The sequence below is a fragment of the Thermobia domestica genome, chromosome 2 (genome assembly GCF_964235325.1).
Source record: "Thermobia domestica chromosome 2, izTheDome1.hap1.1, whole genome shotgun sequence".
NCBI classification, from domain to species: domain Eukaryota; kingdom Metazoa; phylum Arthropoda; class Insecta; order Zygentoma; family Lepismatidae; genus Thermobia; species Thermobia domestica.
This window is the reverse complement of record NC_137455.1, coordinates 330,121,475-330,139,248: the sequence shown is the minus strand read 5'-3', so window position 1 is coordinate 330,139,248 and position 17,774 is coordinate 330,121,475. Positions and strand designations below refer to the sequence as shown.

Here is a 17,774-nt window from a genome sequence, read left to right as displayed (position 1 = left end):
GCAGACATAAGTGAATATAGAGTTTTTACAGATTGCAGACATAACTGCAGTCTGTAACAGCAGATGGTGGCTCGCGTATGTTTTGGTGAAAGATAAAGTGAAAGTGACGTTTCCTTATTCAGCTGGCCCATCTACACCTGCATATTTTGGGAAGACATATGTTCTGTGAATTCGTGAAATGGATGTAATGTGTAAGCAGAACTGTGACCCTACATGCCGGGATTATACACCTTTCTTGATAAAGATTTAATGACAACTTATAAAGCCTTTCAAGTTCACTCCAAACTAAGGTATAAACACTATCCACAGAAAACTTGAGCTTTCAAATATTTACAGAAACTTTTTTTTTTATATAAATATTGCGGCATGTTATTAATTTAATTTTATTACACTCTAATTTGTTTCATGTAGTTTTAGTTAGTGAAGAAACTAAATTAATGCAATTTTCAAGCCTCTTTGCAAGTGCTCTCGCCAAGTTAACTTTGTGGTGGACAAACACCGTGTGCATGGGTTTCCTCGGGACTCTCCCGTTTCCTACCACTTTCTTCATTCCACCATTTCATTAATATCTCACAATCACAGTCTCCTTTAGCCTAACGTGGGACGTAAAACTCGGAGATTTCATTTCATTTTCCTCTTTGAAAGTGGAAACTGTTGTAACAAATGATCCATGCGGATTCCAAAATACATTCATAGCAGTCCGAATATTGTTTTATAATTCCTTTGAAAATTTTTGAAGTACGGCTTTTAGAGATCTAACTTAAAATTTTGAATTTTCGTATACTTTAGAATGACATCTTAACCAATGGCCTAGGTCACAGCAAATTCCAATGAAGCAGATGTCACTCATGCAATTTTTAGTAACTTTTAAGAACGTTGGAGTCCCTGTAATTTTGAAACCGATTCACCAATCGACCTGAGCTTTCCGCTTGTTGATAGCCGTCAAAAAAAAAAAAAAAAATATATATATATATAACTGCAGTCTGTAAGGATCGATCGGAAACTGTGTGTTGATTTGATAAAGAATGGCTCAGCTATTTTCCAGATTGGGTACGATGGCTCAATGGTAGATCGTTCACCTTCGGTTTTCGATTCCTTTTCTTCGATCCTGGCCATATGAGTTTCTGGTGAACAACATGAGATTCTTGGATTTCTTGTTTGCTCTCACATCATTTCACCAATTATTTTATAACCATTTAGTTTTGATAGTTATCCACTTTTCCCCGTAAAGGGCATGATCATAGCACGTTAAGCTAGAAATTTCCTTTTATTTCATATTTGTTAATTGAAGTGGCTTCCCAGAGGCGCTTACAATTCCAGTGAGAGTAGAAGCTGTGCATTCACTATGAATCTACTACAAAGAGACAGCGCAAGCTAACCAGATTCAGTATATCACGGCAGTTAGCTCTTGTTCCTAGTTTTGAAAAGGGCAATGTATTGCTAGAGAGCATAGGCTAATTGTAATTCCGATCGCCCTGTGACAATCATTCTTTAGAGAGGCAGTACAAAAGAATTTCTTAGCCCTCTCTGCTGGCCTAGTGACTAGAGCGCGCACACCTTTGGTGCACGAAATCCCAGATTCGATTCCCAGTGGTAGAGCTTTGAAATTTGAACGCATTACAGTGGTTTGGAGTCCACGTCTCATATAACCTTTGTGCTGAAAAGGGATGCTAACTTTAACAGTCAACAACAGAGAGTTTCTTTGTGTAAGCTTTTCACTTCCCTTCAATTAGGCCTAGTGCCTTTATAATATTTTCGTTGGTTTCTATTCTTCGTCAAGGCTTATCCAGAAAAGGAAAGAAAATAGCGATTATCCTCTTCAAACGAATTAAAATGCTGTTCTGTCTAGTATAAACTCATTCAGGAAGAAGTTTCAATTTCGCCTCTGGAATCGGATAGGGTCTTCATGTTGGCGCAAGCTAAATCTGAAATATTGAAATGATTTTTCTTTTTAAGTTTACGTCCCACGATTATGCTCTTTAGGCTAAAGAAACCTGATTAAATAGAAAGAAAGTGAATAAATGAAATTTTATGTGGTTCTTCCACCGAACATCGAACCCGGGATCACGTGTACCAAAGACATACGTACTAACTACTAGACCAGCGAGAATGGCGACCTGAAATCTTGACAGCACGTAAAGTTTTGTTCTTCATTGTGAATCGAACACTGGACTACCCGTGTCAAAGATCCGGGTACTAAATAGTTGGAGGAAAGAGTTGTTCATTCACAGAGCCACATGGGAGGGGAGATCTGAAACTTCGTGTATCATCGAAGTATTATCGGGAGTTCTGTAATAAACACTTATACATTCAGAGGAGGCTAATAGGTCTGTACTTCATGAATTCTTGACTTTTTTTTTTTTTATGCAGTTGCTACGATATCACACAAATAAACAATATTATTACATCACTGCCCTTGCTCTGTGCATAAAAGTGAAGTCGTTAATTCGTACGAGCCTCGTAATGCCCTGAAAATAATGTTGAAAATATCTTAAATTTTTCTTTGTCTACTTCCTGAAGTTGAATATTTTAAAAAATATAAATAAATTGAAATAACGCAAGAAAATAACGTTTTGCCCTTTTTGAAAAGTGCCCCTTTGTACTTGACATAGCATGGAAAGTATGACTATAACTGCTTTAGATAAAGGATCCATTTTGAAGGTAATTTTAAGGTCAGAATACATTGTGGAAAAGTGTTCGAAAGAAAAGTTTTATTTTCTTCAGTCCATTTTGCATGGATGATTTAATACATTTCGTTTTAAAAATTCTTATTACGATTAGAATAGAGTAGTTGTAGTCAGTTCAGGAGTTGACAATTGCACTATTTAAGGGAGCATTTAGGATTAGATATCATGGCATTTAATATTTTGACAAATTCACTTTTCTCAACTTCGGAAGGGTGGACTGCATTTATCCTATGTGTAAGTGAAGTAAATTTTATTGTTAATTTTTAAGGCAAAGAAGAGATTTTAAAAAATAGTTTTGAAACTACAGTTTGTAATATCCTATATTCCTATAATATCCTATGTACACTAAAAAATTTCACGACTGAACCGGGGAGCTCGTTCGTGGCTAAGCGATTAACGTACACGCCTTTTTTGTGGGAGACCCGGGTTCAGTTCCAGGCGGGAGCTCATGTGATTTGGATTCCACGTTAATAAGTAGGTTCACGTCTTATACACCCTCGCTGCTGAACGGGACGTTAAACTTAAAATCATCTCAACGACAACCGGTTATTGAATACGGATCTTCTGCTTACCGTGCCAATACGTTACAAGGAAATGCATAATTTATACTAGTTACTAACGTTGTTAGGATCATTAAGTCTAAAAGGCTCAGTTGGGTAGGCTGTAGCCAGAATCGAAGAAAGTAGGAGCCCTTTCAGAATTTTAACTGAAAACTCAATCGGAAAAAGACCATTAGGAAGACTTAGGCGCATAAATGGTATTAAGATAGATTTCGCAGAAATAAGAATATAAAGTAGAAACTGGGTCCAGTTGAGTAAGGACGGAAATCAGTGGAGAACTTTTGTAAATGCGGCATTGAACCTTCGAGTTCTCTTATGCTACACGAGTTACTCCATCGTACATACTTCGTAGCATTATTTGATTAGAACTGAAGATACTTTTACATGGAATAAAATCTCATGTTCTGTATTTATAAATTCCTTGTCATGTGAAAGATTGAATATGGCGTAAAATACTAGGACATAGAATTACAGTGAAAAATATTAACATCTGAGTTCGCTATCGATGAAGGTAACCGTGATATAAAATGAAATGTATAGTTTTACGCCCCACAGCAGAACATGCCGCGATCTGCAATGTGATCGCAGAAAATTTGCCGAGCTTGTGCAAAAAATTGCCAGAGGAAAAAAAAAATTACAAAATACCATGTATCGTATAATATTTTAAATCTGATTCTTTTAGCAAAACTCTTTCAAAAAATGTAACTTCACAGGTTGTAACTCGAACTAGGGATACCACTGAAAACTGTTTACCGTGCTTCATGTAACGCTGTAATAAAAACATGATATCCTCTTGATTTTTTTATTGTGGAATTCCTGCAGAAAATTTTTGACTTACTAAAGCGCATCACGAAAAGACAAAGTTCTGCCATCGGGGTTTTATGTGCCACGATTATACCGTGTAGGTTTAAGATCATGAATGATTTTGAAAGTTTTGTGGAATGAAAATGTGAGAGAAAACAGAACAACCCCAAGAGAACTCCCGGGCGTTATTTTTCACCTCTTATGGGTCGGGATGGAACCAGGGAATGAATGGGACATGTGTACCGAAACAGTATAGCACAATCACTGTTGTTTAAATGAAGTAGGTGACCATTTTTTAAAACAAGGCTGTACAATATGAAAATAATAGAGTTCTTCACTATTCCTGTCGAAATATCCTCTCGTAAGTTGGAGCAAGTTAGTCTTAAATCTCAATAACCTTAAACCACTTTGATTTAAGTTTGACTTCGAAATGAATTCTCTGTTTAGAGTACTATTTTTCTCTTTTAATTTCATTCATGGAACTTTTAACTTTTTAAATGTATTTCTGCTGATATCGTACACTATTTTTTATTAGTTTATTATATGCTTTATATGTATTTTTTTTCGTTGTATAGGAACTATTAGAAAGAAATTGAACAATGGTATCTACACGGCAATCGAGTAGTGGAGTGGGTGCGGGAGAGAGCTCAAGCTCTGAACCTGGAACATCAAGATCTCTTCGGACTGTCAGGGAGGCTAGCCATGATGCAGAGGAAGCAGACCAACCTGTACCGATTCACCTTCTTAACCTACCTCAGGAAATCTTGGAGAAAATTTTGAGTTATATGTCGTATAGAAATATAGCTGAACTTCGACTTGTAAGTATCAAATTCTACTTGACCATCTATTAAAAACCCTTTTAAGTTCCGCGTGCGTCAACCCTCCATATTGCACTATCACCAGGCGTGTTTCCCGTTGAACATATACAGGGTGTTTCAAAACAACACCGACAACGTTTGGGAGGTGATTCCTGACACCAAGTTAAGAGAAAAAGTATAGACCGACCTGAGTGCACAAATGATTACTTTCGGAGTTATAGGCTGCCGAAAACATGAAAAAAAAAAATGAACTTTAAAGGTCCACAGTTCCGAAACTATGGGACCTACCGTAGTCAAGACTTCACTTAGGAACTAATGTGCGCGCTATCCAAAAATACATGTTTCATAATCATAAGGTACTCAAACAATTTTTATAGAGGGAGTTTGGCTACGGGCATTTAATTCGAAGTACTCACAAACTATCTCTATAAAAATTGTTGCAGAAGTACAGCAGGATTCTGAACCTTAGATATTTAGATAATGCACATGCTAATTCCTAAGTGAAATCTTGACCTGACTACGGTAGGTCCCATAGTTTTAGAGCTATGGGTCTTTAAAATTCATTTGTTCATGTTTTTGGGAGCCTATAACTCCGAAAGGAAGCATTTGTACACCCAGGTTGGTCTATATTTTTTCTCTTATCTTGGTGTCAGGAATCACTTCCCAAACGTTGTCGGTGTTGTTTTGAAACACCCTGTATAAGATTCGATTGGACGACATGTGGTCTATTAAGGTGAAAAAGGTTGACAACTGCGCCACTGCTAATTTTCTGCGAAAGTCATTCGAGAGGTACGAGTACAATGGACTCTATAATGATCGGGGAAAAAAAAGTAACATAAAGTCGAATTGTTGTTGACTTAAGCTTTTCAGAGTACTTGTATTTAAACTTTCTTGCCTCTCTTTACGCCTGCGAACTTTACTATGGTGGAGGAATAAATTATAACTGCTACATTAACTGCAGATCTGTTCTAAGTTTTTTTCGTACTTCTCTGTTAAAAGTAACACAAATTCTCTTGGCTATTTGGTTAGTGTATTCATCTTTAGCGCGGAAGACTCACAAGTAAACCTTACGTTTGGGTGAATCGAGTTGCTGACTGAGACACATATGAGAAAGTAGTACTAAATGTGGTCAGTATTTCAGTGAAGTTGTAGGTGCGAAGCTCCAGGGGTTTAGGAGATACAGCTACCAGAACATCACATGGAAGTACATAATAGTCTTCATACAGTTGGAGGTAAAAGCCCTGTAAGACCTCTTCTAACGACAAAAGGTGAATAACAAATATATGGGTACATATTAGGACTAGGGGGAAGTCATATAGTAAGAGTATACCTGACGGCGGCCATCTTGAAATCCGCCATTTTGAATTAAGGTTAAGTTTTTAAAATAGGAATAGGGTCATGTGATACATGATTTAAGGCGCAAATTTAATCAGATGAACAATGGTGACGTTAATTTTGATTTACGCGCAATTGGTAAAAAGTTACAGGGAAATTAAATATTGTTGCAGAATATGTATTAGTCCTTTACCCCACCTTGTAAATTTTGTGTTAATGATAATAATTAAATAAAAAGCATGTGGATAAATATTAGGTCTATGGTAAGAGTTGCCTTGATGGCGGCCATGTTGAAATCCGCCATTTTGAATCAGACAGAAGTTTTAAACAAAACGCGTAACAGTGACATCTTATTAATAGCAAATTTTACCGTAAATCCAACGGTATAACCATTTTTGCTTTATCATTAACCAGCACAAAATTAAATGGGAATAGAATAATGCAATAGATGACTTCGGGCTAGAAATTAATAAGAAATACAATGGTGGCGTTACAATGTTTGTGCAAGTCATGCACTCTTTTCTGAACTACATATTGATTGTACTAATTGAGGACTTTTCTGGAAGAAACACCCAAGTTCAATTATGACTCAATTCCACTTTGGTCATTTTTCCTTAAATTAGCAACTTGTTTATGCGATAACAAATGCTGGTTAATGATAAAGCAAAAATAGTTATACCGTTGGATTTATGGTAAAATTTGCTATTAATAAGGAGTCACTGCTATGCGTTTTGTTTAAAAGTTTTGTCTGATTCAAAATGGCGGATTTCAACATGGCCGCCATCAAGGCAACTCTTACCATAGACCTAATATTTATCCACATGCTATTTATTTATTATCATTAACACAAAATTTACAAGGTTGGGTAAAGGACTAATACATATTCTGCAACAATATTTAATTTCCCTGTAACTTTTTACCAATTGCGCGTAAATCAAAATTAACGTCACCATTGTTCATCTGATTAAATTTGCGCCTTAAATCATGTATCACATGACCCTATTCCTATTTTAAAAACTTAACCTTAATTCAAAATGGCGGATTTCAAGATGGCCGCCGTCAGGTATACTCTTACTATATGACTTCCCCCTAGTCCTAATATGTACCCATATATTTGTTATTCACCTTTTGTCGTTAGTAGAGGTCTTACAGGGCTTTTACCTCCAACTGTATGAAGACTATTATGTACTTCCATGTGATGTTCTGGTAGCTGTATCTCCTAAATCCCTGGAGCTTCGCACCTACAACTTCACTGAAATACTGACCACATTTAGTACTACTTTTTCATATGTGTCTCAGTCAGCAACTCGATTCACCCAAACGTAAGGTTTACTTGTCAGTTCTATTCCCGGTAGAACTCATGTGCTTTGGTTTTCACACTAACTTTGTAGACCTAAATTATATAACCCCAGTGCTGAAGGGGATGTTCAGCTTCAAACTAAACCAAAAATATTGTGAACTGTAAGCTTAGTCCGAAAGGGGGTTCAAGTAAGCGATGTGTAATGGTGTGGCCAACACATCTTCTGATTCAAGTCTGACAAGTCTTAAGCTCTCCAGTTACTAGTGATCGTGTGTCAGCACCGAAGATTCTGGCCCTTACTGGAAATCGAAACAGATCCGTTCGGCACAAATATCAGACACTTTTTTTTTAATGTTACGTTTGATAAAAGTTAGAACAAAATATTCAAGTAAGTTGTGGTTCGAATATTCCACTGGGTGTAAATATGATAAAAATTCATATTTTGGGGCTTGTGTCAGTTTCATTATGATATTTATATCTGGTGAGGAAGTTCGATCATACGGTATTCATAATAAGAATAACGTACGGTAAGACAAACAGGAACATGACCTATACTTCTGAGTTTCGCCGTTACACGGTGTAAGTTTACGTTAACTGATAAATTTATTTTGAGTAGTAAATCAATGTATCTTGACTTGTAACTCAGTCTTATAAACTGGTTGGCCTTCGATGTAAAGCTTAATTTTGGTGGGATATTACATTAACCTGCTGATAACAATCATGCTTGCGTCCTTTGCAAAATTTGAATACACAAGTTTGTTACCTCTGTGTCCTTGATATATTACGAAAACTTAACATTTCATTCCTAAAACAGTTTATACTTGGAAATAGAGAAATTTTAATTTTAAAATTATAATCACTAAAGTACTCATGTGGTAACGACAAATCTACTCTTTCAATATCCCATATCTTGGCGCGTGTATTAAGAAATTACGCTTTTTCTAGAACTATATTTTAGTTAGTGTCTCATTGTAGAGATAATGTTGATCTCTCTTAAATTATCCTATGAAGATTCCTTGTGGAAAATCACTCTCTCCTCTTCCGACTTGTTTCCCAAAATAAGCTAAACATTCTACTACAGTATATTGGCTAGTGCACGTTATAGGATACATATTCTAAATTAAAATTAAGTTTTAACCTTGTACCCCAAATAATACTTCGTATTTAAATTATTTCACACTCTGGCATTTTCTTTTCTTCAGAACTTCCCTTGCGTTGCTGTGCTTATTGTTGAATGTTGATCCACATGAGACATTCTTGAACCACCAGAATTATGAAAATCTCTTAAATGTTTGTAAGTCTCCATGACAGAGAGATAAAGGTAATGATCATTATTATTACTATACATTGTAATCTTTGCAATTTTTTTTCTAGGTATGTCGGCAGTTTGATCACTTGTGTGGTGATATTTTAAACAAAACTTTCCAACGTCTACAAACTCAGATGTTGCAGCGTTTTCAAAGTATCAAAGCCAAGATGCCTCGTCGAGAATCAGCGAGACGTAACCATCCATTAGCTTGTGAATCGGATATTATAGAGACGCTTCACATGCGACTTACACTTTTACAGATGACCTTTGGGAAACACATTGAGAGGAGGCATTGTTGCTTTTTTGCAGGAGAGGTAGGTGAAGTCTTATATGTGGCAATATTGATATTCTGTTTTTAAAGCACCTTTGCCTTGTAGAAAGTTGTGTATTGTAGATGATCAATCAATTTATTGGAAACAGGAAATGGCCGATTAGGGAGGAGAAAATAGGAAATCCCCGGAGGTAGTAATTAAACTCTCAAAAAAAAGTATAATAGAAAGTTTTGCGCACCAGGTTCCGTTAGTGTCCCGAATCTCAGGGTATGAGTCGCAGCAGGTCAGACCTAAACGTCTGACAGATGACAGTTGATGCTTGTAGATATGTAAAAGTGTTGAAATTCTTATCAGACGTTGGGGGCCGCGGTGGCTCAGTGGTAGAGCGTTCACCTCTGGTGCTAGGGGTCTCGGGTTCAAACCCTGCTCCCGCCAAGTGAACTTTGTGGTGGACAAACACCGTGTGCGTGGATTTTCTCGGGGTTCTCCCGTTTCCTCCCACTTTCTTCATTCCACCATTTCATTCATTACTCATTATCACCGTCTCTTTAGCCTAACCGGCATAACCGTGGGACGTAAAACTCAAAATTTCATTTCATTTTTTCTTATCAGACGTAAGTATTGCGACAGTCTTTTTCGCACATTGTTGTAGATTATCCACTTTTCGTCACTTGTGACAAAGTGCTTCAGAAATGGCTCGAGTTTGCTATGTTTCAGTAGAGATTCGTAGATAAAATTCGATCGAGTAAATGCGTCAAGATGAGTTAACGTTTCACAAAACTGGGCTACATTTTACAATTTATTTCATAGGCACAAATGTTCCACAGGCTCGTGAAGAAATGTGTGATTTTATGGGTAAGATACGTTATCAATAGTAACAGGCAAAAGATGGTTCAGTAGCTTTCTTCTAGAAATTTTGATTTCCAAGATTTCTCTCACAGTGGGCGACGAATCGCAGCAAAATTGGATGATATCTTGGCAAAAGTTGAGCTGGACCGGCATGTAAGCAATCATGACATCGCTAATGACCTAAAGATTCATCAGTGTTAAACCATTTGGAGAAAGCAGGCTGCTAAAAGAAGCTCGATGTTTGTGTGCCACATGATCTGACTCAGAAACATTTAGTCTATTTAATTTATATCTGCGAATCTACTGAAACGTAACAAATTCGAGCCTTTCTGAAGTATTTGATCATAAGTTATGAGAAGTGGGTAACAATAATGTACGAAAGAAATCGTGGTCAAAACTACGAGTATATCCTCAGTCTGTGGCAAGGCCCACACTTGATCCCAAGAAAGGTTTTGCCAAGCGTTTGGTGGGATTTGTAGTGCATTATGCATCACGAACTGCTGCCCCGAGCAGAATGATAGACTCGGGCCTTACTGTTGATGATTGTCGCGAATGCACTAAATAAGTTAAAAGAAAGGACCGGAACTGGTCAATAGAAAGGGTGTCGTATGCCACGCTGACAACGCCAGACCGCTTACACATTTAACAACCTGCCAGAAATTGCGAGAACTTGGCTGGGAGATTTTGCATCCACGATATAGTCCGAACCTGTCATCGTCAGACTAATTTGTTTCGGGTTCTGCAGAAATCGTGAATTGTTTTAAGTTAGGTTTAAGAGAGACTTGTTAAAAACCACGTGTCACAATTTTTGACCTGAAAGCACAGCTCTATAGCGATGGGATTGTGATTGCTGGAAAACAGTAGATAATCATGGAAAAAAGTGTGCACATGTGGTTTCTTAATGTTTTCAAATGGCAATAAGTGAAATCTCAATTTGACCTCCAAATCTCAATGAGTTTTAGACAACCTGATATAATAGGGTGGACTATTTGAGTCGTCCTTGCAACTTTTAAACTAATAGATCATATAACGCTGACATTTTGCACAATCCAAATACCGATCAGGTTGACATACTCTTCTGTATCACCAGATTAACAGTGTTGCCAACCCAACAGTTTTTTTTTAAATGACGCTAAGTCATTAGAAATTTCAAATTTTCATACTGAACCAAAACTTGGGACGACAGTGGCTCAGTGGTAAAGCGTTTACTTCGAGTGCGTGTGTTCCTGGTTTGCAGCAGTGAACAACAAATGTGGCAGGTTTTAATTTATAGATTTGAAATTCGTAATAATCTGATGTGCCATTTGAAAAATTACAACTTTATGTTGGATTGGCAACACTGTTAATCATGTAGTATTGAAGAGCATGTCAAGGTCTCTGTACTGATATTTACGCGATGCACAATTTCAGCGCTCTTTATCTAATAGTTTAAATTTTGCAAAGGCGTTTCAGGATACATGGTCCACCCTGTATATACCTAGGATATCAGATAAAATGTCCAGTGCTTGTAAGCACGAACAGTGAGAGAGAACAAGATGAAACAGTTAGATAGGGAAATGTCATAAGCACCTCGAATGAAGTGCTCTGCTTAGCCCATAGCTCCTCCTATCATAGGGCCTCGAAATTTACCTGAAATTTTAATAGTAAGGTATATATATATATTTACATTATGCAAAATATTATGAGAGAAAAGAAACTACTTTTGTAAAAAGTTCTCGAAGTGGTCACCATTTATCGTGAGAGTTTTATCTTGGCTATGTAGAAATTCACAATGTGGAGCAAGCAGAGCACTTCATTCGATGCACCCGGACATCTTCGTATTTCACTTCTTGTTCATCCTTTTATCTGCAATCGTCTATTCGTGTCCGTGGGTTTTCTCGAGGTACTTCCCGTTTCTTCCCACTTTTTCATTCCACCAAATCTTCCATCATTCACTTGCTTTAATCGTTTGTCCCCCTAATCCTATTCGTGGGACGTTAAGCTGAAATAATTCAAATGCAGTCGTTTGATATTTAAAAGCACTACTAAAAGTAGTAAACACGATACAAAGAGGTGTGCCTTCCCGCTGATTTAATGATGAGCACGTGTGCCTTTTGTGCATGTGAACCCGAGTTCGATTTCTGGTGATGGAACACTAAAATTTGAACGCTTTACAGTGGTTTGGATTTCACCTTAAATTGTAGGTCTATACCCCATATAGTCTTGGTGCTGGAACGAGACGCAAGACTTCAAATAATAAATAATTAGTTGAGGCACGAGTTTTTCGCAATGCGCGATAAAACGAAATGCATCAGAATTAAGTAATTTTCAGTTTCTTGACGTTTTATGGTATTCTATGTGCATTTTCATTGGTTTCCGTTGCACGACAAGACGCGAAATTAACTGCTTTGCGCGAAATTTCTAACAATACGCGAAATACGCGAAATTTTGAAAATACATTTTCATTAATTTAAAAACTCCAGTTTTCCGCTGATGGAACGGTAAAAAGTGACATGAACGGTGCATTTTGGGTGATTCGGACACGGCTGTAGAGAATATGTTGCACGTTAGCTTTCACCATCGCAGCTGGATGGGGAGGAGCAGTTTTAATTAGCTCGCCAATGGCATGGACTGGGTGATAAGTGACAAACGTACAATGAAGGAGGAAAATGTGGAAACATGTAATATGCTTATGTTTGATGCTTAAATGTAACTTGTGCCTATGTGTTTTCAGAAGGCAGCAAAACTTCCGTACTTATAGTAAGTTTAGTTATTGATTTTTTTTTTTTCAGTTTGATTAAACAAATAATTTTCTATAAATGAAATTTACAATATCAAGGGAAATATTCAGTGTATTTTGTTCTTAGGTAATTAATAGTTTATTTCTGCAGTGATCTATGAATAAAAGGAACAATTTTTAAAATGTCAGGGAATATCTTGAGCTACAAAATGCGAAACTTTATTTGGAAAATGCGACAAAACGCGAAATATGAAAAACGAAACGCGAAATTTTCAAATTCTTAGTGCGAAAAACTCGTGCCCTTAATAATTAGACAAGCACGTAATGAGCAGTTGCACTGAAACACTTTAGGGGAAAAAAGATGCGAGTAAAGAAAAAAAATTAATAAGCAGACAGAATACTGAGAGGCGTTCAAGTGGGCGCCGTAAGCTAAAACTGATGGAATGGGTATGTTGGTAGGTGTGCAGGAGAATGAAGAAAGAAAAAAGAAAACGTACATGGTACAGGGAAAATGATAGAGAAACGAAAATAGAAAAGAGAGCGACACCTGTCAAACCGAATTTCACAGAGCAACGAAACCACAGACATGTGTATCTCTTAACTTCCGCGTAAGTACACTTCTTGTGTATGCATATGAGTCTTAGGAGCACATACTCTGTGATAGCTTAAAATGGATCTTCGTAGTAGGTGGAGAGAAAAAGAGACTAACTCGCAAATGTCTGTTTTTGTGTTTGTGTTTATTACGAACATTTTTTTAGAGTTGAATCGGCACTTGCAAATACTTGAACCGTTCAAAATGACTTGAAAAAATGGCACTTGATCCCCTCACCTTCTGTCTCGCTCTCTAGTACAGACGTTGTTCAGCCTACGTTTGGCCGGTTTCGTTTCTCCCCCCTCCCGGGCAGAATAAACTCACCCAACCTGGCTCGTGGTGTCCTGCAGTGTTGTGCAGTGGCTTCCTGGGAACGGAGTTGTTTTTCCACGCGGACGATAATAACGCACAAAACAGGACCATTGTTGTGAGAGTTGTGTTAAATTTGTTTCCAAGTGTGTGGGTTTCCGCTCTGTGACCAAAATGCCTCCCAAACTAAGCCGGTTTTGGGAAGGTTATGTTGCGGCTCTTTATGACGCCCACTTTAGTGTTTCTGTCAGTGCAAGAAGAAAGGTTGCAACATCAGAGTAAGTGGAATAAAAAATGTTATTAAAAAGTACAAGGTCAACAAAGCTTCATTTGAATCACCAACGAAGTTGCCTAGGAAGCGGGAATGCACCAATATCACCTCCACCATGCAGAGGAAACTTCACAAAATGGCAATGCAAGACAATCCGCCAACACAAAGGTGTGTGACTAATCGTGTTGACGTGTCTTTGGAGAGTGTGAGCCGGACGTTACACCATCAACTCAAGCTGGAAAAAGTCATGAAAGCTCGCGGCCATCTTCTCACGGGTGCCCATCAAAAGGAACGAAAGTGTAACGCCCGAAAGCTGTACGAACGGCATCTAGCAAAACAAAGGTGGATGTACGTCGTAACGCTCGATGAAGCATGGATTTACCTTTCCGACTGCGGCAAACCGAGAGCCATCATGTACCGAGAGAAATGCGCCAACAACTTCAGAAGGTGGGTCCGTGTCTGTAAAGAATCCTTCCCAAAAGGGTTCATAGTCGTTACTGGCTACTGTTACCGAGGAAACTGAAGATTCGTAGGGTGGTGAAGAATTGCAAAATAAATTCGCAGTATTTTCAGGAGCAGATCATGCGGCCGATCTACGAGCATGAGATTCCAACAATGTACGAAAATGACGCCAATCGGATGCGCATTCACATGGACAAGGCCTCATGACATACCTCATGATCGTCCCTCACATTCTACAGGGAGATGGAGGAGGCAAGTGGTATACAGGTGATACCTTTCAATGAGGTACCTGTTAAATCTCCAGATGCAAGTCCTATGGACTATTGTGGATTTGTATTGCTGAAGCGGGCTTTGGGAAAACGGCGTGTGATAACTGTGGAAAGATTTTGGAAAGCTGTGCAAAGGGAGTGGAACAAGATTCCCCTCCCAGTTCTTCGGAGAAGCCTATTACAGTGGAAATTACGCTGTCAGGCAATTGTTAGGAACCAAGGGAAACACATCGAGCACTTACGGACCTGGCGCCATGGATTCTTCTAAACTTTTAGGTAAGTCGAAATTGGCCAAATGTAGACTGAACAACCTCTGTATTCTTTGTTCCATATACACGTTGTCGACGATAGATTGGTTCTATTAGAGTTTATCATCAAGGCTATGTGAAACGTGGACCTACAGCTTAACGTGGAAATCTGAGCTATATGATCTCTCGGCGGGAATCGAACCCTGGTCTCCTGCGCTGTTGTTGTTAAGCAGATCGAAGCTTGAAAGCAAAGTGTGTCTATTTAATATTTTGTGTATTCTAAGTAAGTATAGCGATATATATATATATATATATATATATATAAAATGTGTGTGTGTACATTTCCATGTTAATGGGGAGGAGAATTCCTTAGTTCAAACTACATGCGCAATCAGTGTGTACAGTTTGATTTGGAGTGAATGGTAGAATTATTACAACCAATGAACCAACTTCTGCTAGTAGAATTATTACTTCAAAAATCTATATCACTGGATGATAACTAATTGCTTTTTTTTCTATATATATTTTTAGATCTTGGATGAAGTGTATAGAATATTGCATCACATTAAGGTAACAGCTAAATTAACTCGACCGTACAAAGTAACAGATGAATTGTTTGATCTTTCAACTATGGCTATGGAGTACTTTAAGGAAAAGATAGAACCAACTTTACCTGAAATAGCCTATTTTGGCACAGACTTCTTAGATTTCACCACCTTCGGATGTAAGTATACGTGGATATTAATGTATAAGTAATATAACCTATTTTGTTACCTATAAATGTTAACTATAAATGTTCAGATGTAATCCTCTGCAGTATACAGGGTGTTCATAACTGAATTATACAATTTAAGATCTAAATGTATTCATAGTATAGAACATAGACGTTTTAGATTAATTTTATATTGCAAAGCTAATAGTGATTTTTTTCCACATACCAAATCATAGGTACTCAGTATGTCCCCCTTGGGAAGCACGGCATATATCCATACGAGGGCCATGCCGAAAGTTTTTAGCAGCGCAATAATCTGACATCACAGCAACATTTTGTTTATTGCATTCGACAGTCTGATATTTTGTGACTTTCAGCCATCAATGGCAACAGTGAGTCTGTGATAGCAGTCAGTCAATGGTCTAAGATAAAAGAGATAAGGAAGCGCGCGTGACCCATTGCCTAGTTAGCCATGGAGCTGTCAAGACGTGACTTTCGCACTATGATTTTCTACGATTACAAGAAGGGCTTAACCGTGGAACAGTGCCTTGAAACTTTGGGGAATCTGCTCCTTCGCGAGCCAGTGTTGGAAATTGGTTTCGGGAATTTAAAAGGGGACATACGTCACTTGAAGATGAGCCTCGTTCGGGCGGCCAAACACTGCAGTGACTCCCGAAAACATCGAAGCTGTGAGGCAAATGGTGCAAGATGATCCCCATGTATCTCTTCTGGAGATCGAAGCGACTCTCAACATTGGGTCAACAGCAGCGCAGTCAATTATGCATGAACACTTGGTCTCAGGAAAAGGTGTTCTCGTTGGGTCCTCCATTTACTCACGGAAAGGAAAAAAGAGGGTAGGATGGAATGGTGTGAAGTTATGTTGAATAAATTCAACCAAGGGGCAAGTCGTGATGTTTACAACATCGACACGGGTGACGAAACTTGGACTTATCATTATGATCCGCTTACCAAGCAGCAGTCGCAAGAGGTACTTCGAGAATGAAGATCCCCCAACCAATGTGAAGAGACCTCGGAGTGTGTTGCAACTGTTGTACTTGACAATCGGCGTACGGTGAATGCTGAGTGGTACTCACAGTTTGTCTTCCCACTGTGTTCAAGAAATGGAAGTCCCAGCATCCAAGATCAAAACTCGACCATCTTCTGTTGCATCATGACAACGCAAGTGCCTACAGTGCTGCTACATCCACCCTATTCGCCGGACTTGGCCTTGTGAGATTTTTTTGTGTTTCCCAAAGTGAAGGAACACTTGGGTGGACGTCGCTTTTCATCGGATGATGATGCGATTGGTGCTTATTTGGAGTTTGTGGACAATATAGATGAAAGTGGGTGGAATGAACAGTTTCCCAAGTGGTTTGAAAGATTGCAAAAGTGTATTCGTGTTCGTGGAGAGTACTTTGAAAAACTGTAAACGTTTTGTTCCAGTTCGATGCTTCTTATGGTCAGAGCTAAAAACTTGCGGCATGGCCCTCCTACAGTAGTCAAATTCTTCACAAACTGCGATCATTTCTGGATCTACTGCTTCTACGGCTAGCTGTTACGTATGCATTCCCGCAGTTCGACTTCTGGAGTTGGAAGGAGAGGCACTAAAAACGGAGTCGTTTTACAAACCTCACAGTCTTCTATTGTGGACAAAATTCACGCTGAACTGTTCTTACGGACTCTTTAACTTCGCGAAGCGTAGAATGCAAAATTTCTGCTGTGTAGTCAGCGTCCTGACAAAACACTGAAGTGAAACTTGAGCCCTTGTTTCCGACGGTTCATTGTTGGTTCAAACCTGCAAAAAATGCTGCATAGTTAGGATAATACTGTACGTTTTTGTTTTTGGAATACCCATACATCTATATTTACTGATAACTTCTTGAGTAGATCTTTCTTCCGTAGAAATTATGTGAAGAGTGTATTTTATGCTAGCCTCCGAATATTGACGCATTTTTTGGTGCTTGACGTGTTCTAGTAACATTTTTTCACCATCTTTATCTTTTTCACTCAGTTAACCCTAGAAACACCAAGGTATTTTGGCTTATATTAAAAACTAATGGGTATGGGCCGTAGAGCCTCTTCCTCCCTTGGTGTTCCTAGGGTTAAAAGGGAGTTCCTCTCTACATGACTTACATCTACTTTAACAAAATTAGCGTATCGAGAGTGGAAAATAAATTAAAAACTAGATATGAAAACAACTCATTAAATATTACTTCATGTAATGGATTCTGTTTTTGGTGCTAACAGTACTCGTTGCC

The 17,774-nt window shown here is 38.2% G+C and overlaps 1 protein-coding gene across 3 annotated transcripts in view; it reads left to right on the top strand.

The window, feature by feature from the left end:
- LOC145678693 (uncharacterized) overlaps nt 1-17,774 on the top strand; it is a 48,587-nt gene that overhangs the window by 10,967 nt on the left and 19,846 nt on the right. For all 3 annotated transcript variants that reach the window (XM_081749097.1, XM_081749099.1, XM_081749098.1), the window contains exons 2-4: nt 4,627-4,869; nt 8,879-9,127; nt 15,336-15,528. In XM_081749097.1, the coding sequence (XP_081605223.1) occupies nt 4,651-4,869; nt 8,879-9,127; nt 15,336-15,528 (661 nt within the window). In that variant the 5' untranslated portion in view covers nt 4,627-4,650. The remainder of the gene's footprint in view (nt 1-4,626; nt 4,870-8,878; nt 9,128-15,335; nt 15,529-17,774) is intronic.